At 39.4% G+C, this 13,391-nt stretch overlaps 1 protein-coding gene across 1 annotated transcript; it reads left to right on the forward strand.

Annotated features, from left to right (window-relative positions):
• The first annotated feature begins 7,354 nt into the window (after positions 1–7,354).
• On the forward strand, positions 7,355–11,745 carry LOC137806821 (endo-1,3;1,4-beta-D-glucanase). Its single transcript, XM_068607122.2, has 7 exons — positions 7,355–7,534; positions 7,666–7,687; positions 8,358–8,484; positions 8,830–8,920; positions 9,101–9,190; positions 10,655–10,755; positions 11,456–11,745. The coding sequence occupies exons 1-7, from the start codon at positions 7,387–7,389 to the stop codon at positions 11,594–11,596; spliced, it is 720 nt and encodes a 239-aa protein (XP_068463223.1). The 5' UTR covers positions 7,355–7,386; the 3' UTR covers positions 11,597–11,745.
• Positions 11,746–13,391: the final 1,646 nt, after the last annotated feature.

A 13,391-nucleotide genomic window follows, 5' to 3' on the forward strand; every position in this document is an offset into this window, starting at 1 on the left:
GCGTAAGAAGGCAAAAGATGAGAATAAGATCGCACAAGCAGAATCGTATATGGCAAAGACACAAAAGCAATCATACGAACACCCAAATTTGCAGCAAGAGTACGGATAGTGCAAAGAATTACAAGTTTGAACAGAGAAAGTCAAAGGCAAGCGTAAAGAATAAAGGAATTAAGCTTGAAAGTGAAGATGGCGGTTGAGAGGCAGCGGTTCAGTCATCCACGACCATGGGCACGACCTTCCCGTCGACGACATGGTGCATGGTGATGTGATTCCAATAGCCACATAGAACAAGATTCTTGACACTTTGAGGAATCACCTTGAGCTGGAAAATATAGAGGCACTTTCTTAGAAGTTGGATCATGGTTCTAAGTCAAGAACTCACCAATACAAGTACCAATTCCCAAACTCATTTGGATGAACCAAATATTGTCAAATTGAATCAACAAAGGAATTATAAAAGAGAAGACCGAACAGAATTAAACCACAAACAAATGTACCGAACAGAATTTAGAAAACCAAAACATAGGTGCTGGAAAATTAAGGACAGCCGAACCAAAAAATGCTCAAGAACACAAGACAACAAGAGTAATTGAAAGAGAAGAAAGGAAGGAGAAGAGAATGCTCATGAAGATGGAGGAATGGTTGGATGATCACGCCACTAGAAGAATGGATGCTCCTAGATGAGTGTGCAAGCCGCCACTTGAGGAAACCATGGTCCTTCAAGATAAGACTAGAGTAGAAGCTCAAAAGCTCTCCAAATGCTCACTCCAATTTTGAGTATAGTTTCTTTAGATGAATTCAAATCTGAATTTTACAAAGGAAGCACCTCTATTTATAGCCTAAGGTGCTGAAAAATAGGTGGGAAATTTCAAATAAACTCATTTGAAATTCCCACCAAAAACAAGTCACATGGGAGGTGTGACCTTTTTCTACTATGACACCTCCCAAAAACTACACCTACACCACTCTCCTAAGTCACATGGACAATGTGACTTTATTTTACATTTTCACACACCTTTATTTAATAACCAAACCTCCTAAAACTATACAAGAGTATTTCAAAGCTTGGCCTTGCCCCTCATGGGATGGACTTGGGCTCTTTGGGCTTTGGCCTTCTTGGGCTTGGGCTTGGGCTTTGGGCTTGGGCCTCATCTTTATTTTATTTCTTCTTTTAATTTTGAGAAGACTAGAAGGAAGAACTTCAAATGTGAGGGTGGATGTCCTCTTCCTCCATTAATAAAAGCCTCCTTTATTTGATTGGCCGTGAAGATGAGCATAGGAGAAGGAGACCTCCACCCCAAGTCCATGGACAAAGACATCATCATCAAGGGGAAAGAATTCACTACGGCAATGGCTTCTACCATGATGCAAAGTCCAAGCTTCCTTCGGTCAAACTACCTTGTTTTAATGGTTCTAGTGATCCAAATGTGTATTTAGATTGGGAGGCTAAGTGTGAACAAATTTTTGAGATCCATGAGATCCAAGATGAGCATAAACTCAAGCTAGCCACCCTAGAGTTTAGTGATTATGCCATGAAATGGTGGCATGGGATTGTAAAGGACATTATCTATCACAAGGGTCCTCCCGTGGACTCTTGGAACTCTTTAAAGGATCACATGCGCGCTAGGTTTGTACCCCCACATTTTAGGAAAGACCTCATGTTGAGACTCCAACGGTTTCAACAAGGCACGCTAAATGTGGATGAATATTATAAGGAGCTTGAGACGCTTGTGCTTAAAATTGAATTAGAAGAAAGTGAAGAAGCCATGGTTGCTAGGTTTGTGAGTGGTCTTAGGAAGGATATCCAAGACATTGTTGAGTTACAAGAGTATTCATCATTGGGCTCTTTAGTTCATCTTGCAATGAAGGTGGAAGCCCAACTTGCTAAGAAAAACTCTTTTAAAAATGCTTCCAATAATGGATACTACTCCAAGTCTTGGAGAAACAAAACTTCTTTTTCTAAACATCCTTCCAAAGATTCTTCTTTCAAACCCAAGGAATCTAAGCCATCAACAATCTAGACCATCTCCTTTTATCCATGATGGACTTGGGCTCTTTGGGCTTTGGCCTTCTTGGGCTTGGGCTTGGGCTTTGGGCTTGGGCCTCATCTTTATTTTATTTCTTCTTTTAATTTTGAGAAGACTAGAAGGAAGAACTTCAAATGTGAGGGTGGATGTCCTCTTCCTCCATTAATAAAAGCCTCCTTTATTCCACGACCATGGGCACGACCTTCCCGTCGACGACATGGTGCATGGGGTCGCAGTTCGATATATTGATGCCAGGGTTCTCACAGGACGCCTGGGTCAGAGCCTCCTGGAACCCCTCCTCGAAAGTACCCGCCATCTCCTGGATAAGGGACTTTTTCTCCTTCTCCAGCTCCTCAACGGCAGCATCCCCAGAGGTCACCTGCTTCTCCAGAGCCTCTTTCTCAACGCGAAGTCGACTGACCTCGACCTGTAGCTTGTCGTAGTCAGCCCGGAGAAGGTCCATAGCTTTGGCCTGTGTGGCCATTTCCCCCTCCATCCGCTCCGTCTTGTCAGCCTGCTCACGGCAACGGTCCTTCAGGTCCTTTTGAATTTCTGCATCAGCTTTGAGCAATTCCTGAAGGCCCGTTACCTGGACTTGGAGGGCGACTTCACGAGTAAAAAAGCCAGCCTGGAGCTCCAATGCCTCTGCCAGTTGCCTCTCAGTTTCTGCTTTGGACTCTTGCGCTTGCTTCAGAGAGGTTTGGTAAGTTTCGTTCTGGCGCCCCAGGGTCCTCATTTCCTCCTCCAGAGTAGTCGCCTTTGTTTCCAAGGCCTGGAGAGTTTAAGCTTGCATAACCGCGTTTCTGGCCTGGGCGCGCCTTTCAAGGGCCACCGCCAAGAAGGCCCCCAAGTAGAAGGGCATGCCTTCCTTCCTGTCGGTGCCCTCTGGCAGAGTCCCGCCGCTGAAGCCCCTCATTAGATGCATAATCGGAGGAGGGATGGCGATGAAGTCAGGGGCGGCAGCGACGGAAGCAGGGGAAGCAATAGTTTCTGCCGGCGGCGGAGGCGGGGCAGATTCGGCGCCTTCGCCCCTTTCCTCTTGGAGTGTCATGGGGGGGAGTGAGGTCGCGCTCGGGGGGTTATCCATGAAGGGGTTCCCTCCCTGGGGCGACGCCTCTACCGAAAGAGGAACCCGCGCAGATTTTCTTCTTCTGAAGGGAGCCACGCCTTCTGAGTCCTCATCATCTGATAGAATCTCCAAAACCCGTTTCCCTTTGTCAAGGGGGGTTGGAGCCGGTGACGAGGCCGCGGCTAGGGGAACAGCGGCGATGGGTAGAGGAGAGCGAGGAGTCTGAAGTGCTGCAAGGCCGTGAGGAGACGACGGAGGTGAACTCAAGGTAGCCTCGGCGGTGATTGCAGGAGGCGGCGACAGAGTCGGTGGGGGAACCGGATCAGCAGCAAGGGTGGAGGAGGCGCCCGCCTTGGCGGCACGTGCCTCCTTCATTGCCTTCGCCAGCATCATTCTCTTGGAAGCGCCCATCACCGATCCTACATCAAGACAGACCAAACAGCAAGAATTAAGACCAAAGCAGCTATGCAAAACTACAACACACATGGAGGCGTGAAATGCAAGTAACATAGCACAATATAAAATGAGTATAAGAGTCTGGGGAATCAAACGTTCGATAGTAGGCTGTTCACAACAAAAAAGATGAGGGGAGGGCCCCTTACCAAAGTAGGTGGTCAGGGCGTGAGCATTGTACTCACTAGCGACCAGCTTCAAGGTATCAAAAACGATCCCCAACCCGGCCAAGGCTTTGCTTACCTCCCTATCGGCGGGAGATAGCTCTTCCAGGGTTTTGGCCCTGAGCAATTTAGGATGTTCCGTCCAGTAAAGAGGAAAGCCATCCAGAGCTGTGGGATCGTGCTTGGCGCTGCACACCCTGAAGAACTTCCCTTTCCAGTTCTTGTAAGAATTCTGGAAGAGGGAGAGGAGGATCCTTCCCGCGATCCCGGAAAAGCTTACCCAGAAGCTCTTCCCCTGCTTCTTCACCTCAAAGAAATGCAGGAAGACATCTACAGAAGGGGGGATACCCAGGTGTCCACAAAGAATTTGAAAACCCCTCACGAATGCCCAGCTGTTGGGATGAAGCTGGGCGGGGGCAGTGTTGATTTCAGTGAGAAGCTCCCGTTCGAAGGGAGTGAACGGGAGACGCACTCCTACGCGCTTGAACACGGTCTGGTACATGAAGAAGAAGGGTTTCCCCTTTCTAGGTCTGTCGTCCAAACAAACAGGTTCCCTAGGCCTGCCGGGACAGACGGATATGTGGGCGTCGTGTGTGCGGCAGAAGGCGTTAAAGTTGTACAAATGGGGATCCCCCCGGTGAGCCTCCAGGTCCTGGAAGGAAGTCAGGCTGGTGCATTCACTCAGAAGCTCGTCGGGGGCCCAGGGGTAGAAGGCTTTGTAGTTGGACTTGGGGGTCGTGGGGGAAGAATCAGGCTCCGCGTTCGCGCGCGTCATGGTGAAAATAGATAGCTGGAGAAAGAAGAGAGGAAAAAGGGTTTAGCAAGTGTAGCCATGGCAAGAAGGGGAAAGAGCCCCAGGAAACATCACCCACGCGAGAAAACCCAGAGGAGGAAGAAAAAGTGGAGAAACGCAGTAATGCACGAATAACAACAGTCCCAGGCAGTTCAATGAATCATCTAATGCGACGAAAGGGAAGAGTCATGAGCACTCGAAATCGTACCTTTGCTATTGGAATGGAGGCAGTAGAAGAGCGCAGGAAGGAGAGAATCGCGATTGCAGAGAAAAAGGGTTTTGAAGGCGATGAACAGTGCGGAGTGCAGAGCAAATGAATGTAACAGTAGGGTGAGCGCGGGGTTTGGAGTAACTTAAACGTTACATTTCGCAACTCAAGAGGCGCTAACTGAGGGTCGTGGGATCGTGCCACGCGTCAGAGGATCAATTGCCCAAGGGAAACGCAAAGGTCTCTGAAGGATGGCCGCGCGATGGGCCACGTGGCGCGCGATCAAGGGTAGCCCAAAAGGTGTTATCATCCTCGTTTCAGAGGAGGTCAAATCAATCAGTAAGAGCGCTCCTAGGGTACAGAAAGCGTCACGTCAACAATTCGAGAATTGTTGAGTCAGCAGGGAATGACACGTCATCAGGATGGCACGTGGACGGCGTGGGCGAGGCTTTAGTCTTTACGCTGAAGACAAGTCTTCAGCTTAAGACTGGGGGGCTTGTGTACCGTCCCGTATCCGGGGCGTCGACTAAGTCAAAGTCAACGGCTGGAGAGTCAAAGTCAACCCAAGGCGTCGCCTAGGTGGAGAGACGCCAAGAGGAAGCGTCGCCAAGGCAAGGCGTCGCCTAGGTAAAGGCGTCGCCCAACCAGGGCGTCGCCAGATCAAACAGTGCTGAAGCAAGGCAATCACGGTGCGGTTCCCCGATACCCATGGGTAGGAAAGACCATGGAGGGAGCGACGCCGTGGGAAGGCCTCAGGTCCCAATAGCACGGGGCAGCGATAAAGAGAAGGAAAAGGTGGCTTCAAGGCCACAGTAATAGTACCAGTGAAGGGCAGCCTGACTCGTGAAGTGCTCCTGCCGCCCCAGAGACGCCTGTGGGGCAGATACGACTCAAGAGGAAGGTCACGCCCAGGGCAGCCGGGTGCAGGGTACAAGAGGAAGGCAGAGACGCTCTCAAAGTAAGTGACTAGATACTTGGGTGCATGAGTTGGCACCCAAAAAGTCACCCCTAGCGCAGTAGCACTCCCAAGCAGGAGGACTCACACGTAGAGACGTCCCCAGATGGGCAGAAACGCCCCCAGATGGGGTCATGGCGTTGTGAGGCCCTCCACGTGTACGACAGCCATACCAGAATAGAAACACCCTTTAGTCAGGTGCCAGGTAATTAAAAGTCATTCAATACAGTTTCCCTTTCGAGCATTCAGGTACTATAATGGCTCCCGAGCGTTTCAACGTCTTAAATGCGCTACGTTTTCTAATTAAGCGCTTTAATGAGTGCGTTACGTTTGTGATTAAAAGCGCTTTAAGGCGCTTTAAATGCTGGGGTAGTTTAAATAGCGCGGAGAATGTTGGAAAGAGGGTGGGAACTTTCTGCAAATTTACCAGAGCTCTCTAGTTGCTTGCTCGTGCTTCATTTAGTTACAAACAAGGGACTGGGGAATATTTTTGCCTGAAAGAGAGAACACAGATACACAGTTATTTTTTACCACCTTCAGAGTGCCATACGCGGTGCTCAGAGACGGAGGTGAATAGTTTTGGTGTTTCTTGCTGGCTGACTTGAGCGTCGGAGTGCAAACGGCCGCTAGGGCGCCTCTTTGTCCTCTTTTTTGCAGGAATCCACAGGCAATCAGTGGGAAGGAGTCCCTAGCTGACGGTTGAGGTCGCGCACGAAGAACAACCTTTCTTGTCCAGCCCACTTCAAGAAATTATCCTAAGGAAGAAATACTTACAAAAACTTATAACAACTCCATATTTTATGCACTCTTTATAAATACACAACATATAAGTATGGTTGTGACATTTACTTCATCTATTTCATCTATCATAAATGTGTCACTACTACTGTATAATATATTAAAAGATATTGACTATTCTATATAATATCATTTACTCCAAATATGATATATTTTGTAACACCTCGATTCATAATACTTATGAAAAACATCGATACATATTACATAAAAAAAAAAATCACACCTCGATAGATACATTCCAGAAATTCAATTTCGGAATTGAAAATGAATTATAGAATTAAACATCTGAAACACTGAACATGATTTTCGAGAATGTAATTCCTAAATTTTTCTATTCCATAATAAAAACTACACTCTAGAATTACATTTACAGTTTGAATTCCAGAATTATTTTTTTAATTCGAGAATTGTTGTGTGGTACGTTATAAAACAAGTAATTTGGAATAATTTTTAGTTTTTAGTATTGTATTCCGGAAGATAATTGTGTTTTAAAATCATTTTCTTCAATAATACAATGCCAAAAACAAAAAAAAATAATTATAGATTACCTGTTATAAAATGTACCACAATTTCCTGAAAGCAATCCTATAAACACATTGCATAAGCTTTTTTTTTTTCCGGTCCAATTCTGGAAATGCCATTTCATCATTTCGACCATTATTAAAAAAAACCCTTCATACACGTTCACCACATTAGCTATCCCTTGTCTCCACCATACCCACCTTCAGCCAGAACCTCCAACAAACTCTTCCATGGAGGTTTTACCTTTTCGCAAAGACAAATTTGGTATTTCAGAGTTTGTGGGGGTGCAGGTTCAACTATTGGGGGTGCAGTAAGCAATTGCTAGCATACAGTATTAGTAACGTAGTAGGGTTGTTGTTAGCGTTGAGTTCAGAGTGGTGATAGCTTAATATTATCAATGTCAGGACCTGAGTGCTGCTCAAACCCACCACTTCTGAACCCTAATGCAGGAGCTGGTCACGTTGAAAAACTCGCTGGTCTCGATTCATATATCGCCGGTTCCCCCAATTCCAATCTTGCCGTTCTTCTTATCTCCGACGTTTTTGGTGATCTATTATCAAAGTTCCATCTTTACTCTTTTGTTTTTATTCTCTTCCTTTCTGCATCATTATTTTCTGCTTCTGCATCACAAATCCTTTTTTTTTTGTTAACTTAACATGCTCAATGTATTTTGCAGGGTATGAAGCACCGAATTTAAGGTATGGGCTAATTCTAAAATCTTCTGTCTATTTTTTATTGATATTCTAGTAGTAGTTTTCTAAGTTACAAGTTATGGCAAGTTATCTTGGTCTCTGGCCACTTTCCAAGTAATGATACAGTAGTTTACCTCTCATGATATTTGATTTGATTTGATTTTATTTTTATTCCTATTTATTTTTCTGATGAATCATGCTTTGTGCTTGCTGATTAGGGAGCAAATTTGTGTTTCCTTAGACCCAACTACTCGTATATAGATTAATTAAAATTTACAGAGCTTCTAAAAATACATTCTATACTTTGTCCTAATTCAACTTGTGCTTTTTAAAGTGCCTTCTCCCGACCTTTGGGTGGTATTGATAGAATATTGATTTTCATAAGGAAATTATTAAGTGAATATCCATTTCAATGTATATGTGTAAATCAAGTGAACCAACCAACCACTCACTAATATTGTATATGTTAGATTATTACTTCGTTTTTAATCTTTAAGTGATTTACCTGATCATTTGTTTTATTGTGATGCCTTGCCCTTTATAAATTTATTTAGTAAATTATGCCACCAATAGAATTTGGATGTTTCATTCTGCTCTCTTTGCCGAATCTCTCTTTCTATGATGCCTAATTTAGTGTACCCCTAGGAAGTAATACTGTTTGTTTTGTGATGTAAAGGAACATTGCAGACAAGGTTGCAGCTGCTGGGTATTATGTGGTTGTTCCTGATTTCTTCTTTGGTGATCCATATAATCCTGAGAATGCTAACCGGGCTATACATGTCTGGTTAAAAGATCATGGCACGGTTGGTTCTTATTTATAATTAATTGGTGGTTTATATAATTGTCCCCTTTTCTTTTTAAGTATCTTAAATGTTTCGTTTTATTGAAACTGAAGTTTTTGCCGTGTTGCAACTTTGATAACACTAGTTCTGATTACAGAAGATTACCGCTGGATTCAGATGTCATTTTATTTAATTTTTTAGTACCATAGCACTTTGCCAGTCCTATGTTTTAATGTTAGTCTGCAACCCGTATATGTTGTTTTAATTTGTAGATAAGATGTTATAAAGTATCGTGTGGATCAAATGTATCACAGTCTGTAACTATAAATTATTCTCTTCTCTGATGCTTTCATATTATATTAACAGGACAAAGGATCTGAAGCTGCAAAATCCATAGTTGAAGCTTTGAAAAGTAAAGGTGTTTCGGCTATTGGGGCTGTTGGATTCTGTTGGGGAGGTTAGTAATTCTGTTTCACTTATTTGGAGTTCTTATTTACCCCCCTCCTTTTGTGTATTTACTAAGATACTATAGGACTTTCAGCTCCTCTTAAGCATAATTATTGGTTTGATATAAAGTTTTAAACATGATCAAGTTAATAATCAAACTCAGAATGTACCCTTATCTTTAATCCTACAGCTAAAGTCGTGGTTGAACTTTCAAAATCAAGACTAATCCAAGCTGCTGTGCTTTTACATCCATCATTTGTCTCTGTGGATGACATCAAGGGTATGGATTTCAATGTTTAGATTATTTCTTAATTTGCATATTTGTTCATGGAAGATTACTCTGCCTCTTACAACTTATAAGGAAGAATGAGAATCTAAATGATGTTGCAGGATCTTGTCAGACCATTAATCTAAGCATGTTTGTCTGAATGGGGTCTTGCATCACTTTCACAAATATCACATTTGTCTTCACATGGACTTACAGTGCATTTTACATATTGCTGATGTAATCAAAGTTATTTTCATTACAAAGTTATGAATAATATGTTCTTGATTAGTGAAACTGTGCATAAACTGTTACAGGAGTAGTTGGCTTTCCTGTTCTTTTTATTTTTGTGAAATTATATTGGCATCTACTGTTATGAACTTATCATAATCATTACATTTAACATTTAGTTGTGGGATATAAATGGATTGGTGAATATGTTATTGTTAAATTAATTTGTTATTCCCTGAATTCTTTAGAATTTTTAAACAGGTTCATTATCCTATGTTTAAATGAGGAGAAACAAAAATTGGGAGGAAAGAAACCTTTTGAAATTTGATCATTTCTCTTGTTTAAAAGAGAAAATGAAAACAAATATGTGAGAAATGTCATTGACTAAAAGAAACAAGTAAAGTTAAACATGTCTCCCTGATTCAAATTTAAATTTCTTCTTTCCTTCCTCCTCATTTTCTTTTAACTCATCTAAACATATTAAAAAAGTTTGCAGTTAGATTCTTGAGATTATAAATCCTTTTTAATTGCGTCTCTGGTTAGGATACCGTCAAAGAAGAAAAACTAATTTGAAAATTCTCATATGGACCAAATTTAGTGAATAATTAAGTACCGACCCGGTCTCTAGACTCAGTGGTGGAGACAAGGGGGGGACCCTCGGGGCCCCTCAAAGACTTGAAATTTATTGATATTTATATATAATATCTAATATTATTTGCGATTTTCCATTTTATTAACTGGAAAAAAAAAAAACAAATATAGGCACACCTTGCTTATGGATGATTATTTTTGTCTGAAAGGTGATGAAAACCTAAAACAGTCATGGTATATATGTATGTTATATCATGCAGGAAATATATATAGTAGTGAAATAAAATAGGAACTAAAATTTTGGGAAGAAAAGCAGGAAAGAAATAGAAGGTGGAGTTTCTAAGGCCTATGCTTGCAGTCGATGTTCTAATTCCTTAAGGACAACAGTTTGCTATGTAAGGATAATATAATTTATCTTTTTGTTTGAAAAAATCTGTCCTGGTCCATGATTGATTTACAACAGTGCATTAAACTGTTTGGTTTAATTGATTGTGCATTGATTCTATTTTATTGAAATTTGGTTCATACCAACTAATTCAGTTGTCATTTCTGAATCATTCAAAATAGTGAGTGAAGAAGGGTAAGTGATTAGCAGATTTCTTGAAGCTGTGACCAAGACTTTCATATTCTAACTGTCAATTATTGGTCTTACTTCAGGTGTTGATATTCCAACTGCCGTACTTGGTGCTGAGATTGACAAAATGTCTCCTCCAGAGCTTGTGAAACAGTTTGAACAAGTCCTAACTGCTAAACCTGGGGTTGTCTCTTCTTTCTTTTGCCGTTATCTACCATCGTTCTATAATACCTTAATGTTTTGTGTAGAAACTGATTGAAGGAATAATAATTGTAGAAACTAATTGAACGAAAACAAAACTAAAGCTGTAAGGAAATAACAGAACTGCTGAACTGATGCATTTTATTTGATTTACTTCAACAATATATATAAATAAAATTATAACAATCAGAAGCTATAAAATAGGAGCAATAACTAACCACTAATACAATACTCACAACCCTGTCAACACTTTCAATACCACTAGACCAGTAAAGAAGACTAATTCAAACTTTAATAAAATCTGAATTAATAACCAATAGTAATATTATTTTAATATAACTATGTTGATTGTTTTTTCTTCTACAATTACAAGATGAAATCTTCTTTCTTCCTCCCGTTTTTTTTGCTTTTGTGGGTGCAGAAAAGTTGGAATTGATTGATCTATGGGAAGCTTAGCTTTATTCAAATTTCATTTTAGCATTCCATTTATAACTCGTTTATATTTTACTTCTTGGTGTACACTTGACCTATAAACGTTAATTATGTTTAGGTTATTGGATATAGTTTTTGAATTGAGGAGAAAGTTGTGTACTTTATATTGAGTTTGTTTAACGTTCCTGTACTCAAAATAGAAAGTCGGATGTGTTAGTTAACACCAATGAATGAATGTTTATTTGTTGCAGATTGATTGTTTTGTTAAAATATTTCCTCAAGTCTCTCATGGTTGGAGTGTGAGGTACAGAAACGATGATGCAATAGCTGTGAAGGCTGCCGAGGAGGCCCATCAGGACTTGCTGAACTGGTTTGCTAGACATCTTAAGTGAGAAATCTTGGTATGCTTAGAACATGCACATGTTTGGACAACAAAATAAAATAATGTGGATTATCATCTGTTACAAGAAAATAACTAATGTATCCTTTGCTTGTTGGACTATACTATCATGTTCAAAGGAATTATAATGTTGGACTTCAATCAGACGACCAGGAACAAAAAGATAAAAAGAAAAAAAATATATTAAAGGGATGCGTGTGATACAAGATATGAATGTAATATGATGAGATATTGGTGTTACATAAACAAAAGAAAATATTATAGAAATTCAGGTCATTTGCACATCTGCAAAGAAAACAATTGAAAGTATTGATAAGTATAAAATATTGTATGGTTTTTAGTTTTATGAAGAGGGAAATATGGAGACCAATGACATTGGGATAAATTGCTAAGAGGATCTCGTACTACATAATATCCCTGAAAATGTTATTTTTAACCAAGTTGAATGGAGTCATGTGATTATGTACCTAATTGTACCTTATAGAGTTTGGCATGCATCACACATCCTAGCGAAATTAAGAGGGGAGACTTTTTTACTTGTGAGTAGCCTTAACTCATAATTTACAAACTAATATTGTAACAATGAGTATGACACTAATTTAGTTATAAATTAATAAGACATTTTCATTCCAGTATTCAAGAGGAGGAAATTTTTAAAAAAAAAAACTAAACTAGCAATTTTGTTTTTCACGTTAGTTTCTTGGTCTATGTTTGCGAGTTAATTTTTAAGTGTCATGTATGGTCTGGAGTATCTATAAATGTGTCACCCACATCATTAACATAGAAATTAAAATAATTTTTAAATTTTGTCTTCAACATCAAATACAACCAGGAATGGATCCACATATGTGGGTTATGGGGGCAACTTCCTCATATGGTATTTCCTTTTTAACTAGATATTTTAATAAAATAAAGTCCCAGAAAAAATAGATTTTGCCTTCATAAAACAACTTTGCTTTAAATGAATATAGAAAATTATAAGAAATGAGAAAAAAAAATTAGTCACTACTTTTTTCTTCTAATACTTACTGTTTTTAGTTTTGTAATACTAAATACATGCATTGAATAAGTGATAAATACGCATTTGACACATGATATTTTTTAGCTAAGTATTTATCAGAATTTTCTTGTAAAACTTATAGGCTTGATAGAACTTCAAATTTTATCATAGATGTTGGATCAAATGATTATTGATCTTTCTAAAATGTTGATAAACCTATTATATATATATATATATATATATATATATATATATATATATATATATATATATATATATATATTACAGCCGTACTAATTAATAGGTGTTTCTTTGTAATGAACTTTGTAAATAATAAGATGCGTCATATATGGTTAAACAATTGTTTGGTTACATATATTAGAATTAAATATAATTATAATATCTAATTATATTTGATTATAGTAAGAATGATAGTTATTAACAATAAAAATTATATAATTTTTTTAAACTATAAAAAAATATAGAGGACAATTGTAATTTATAAAACATTAAATATATTGAGAATGTCAATATTGAAATCATTAAAATATAAATGTTTATTTAAAAACTATGGAAAAAATGAGCGTCGTTTTATTAAAAATAAAAAAGACCTCAAAGATGTGGATATAATTAGCATGAAGATATGCAATTTCTAAAAAAAATAAATATAAATTAACATTGAAGGAATATTTTTTCAACCATAAATGTTATTATTTAAATTAATGGTTGATTATTTAATAAATTAGAGTAGCATTATGTTTGGCAGGTGATTTCTCAATTAGCTTTT

The sequence above is a fragment of the Phaseolus vulgaris genome, chromosome 3, assembly GCF_051622355.1.
Source record: "Phaseolus vulgaris cultivar YP4 chromosome 3, ASM5162235v1, whole genome shotgun sequence".
Taxonomy (NCBI): Eukaryota; Viridiplantae; Streptophyta; class Magnoliopsida; order Fabales; family Fabaceae; genus Phaseolus; species Phaseolus vulgaris.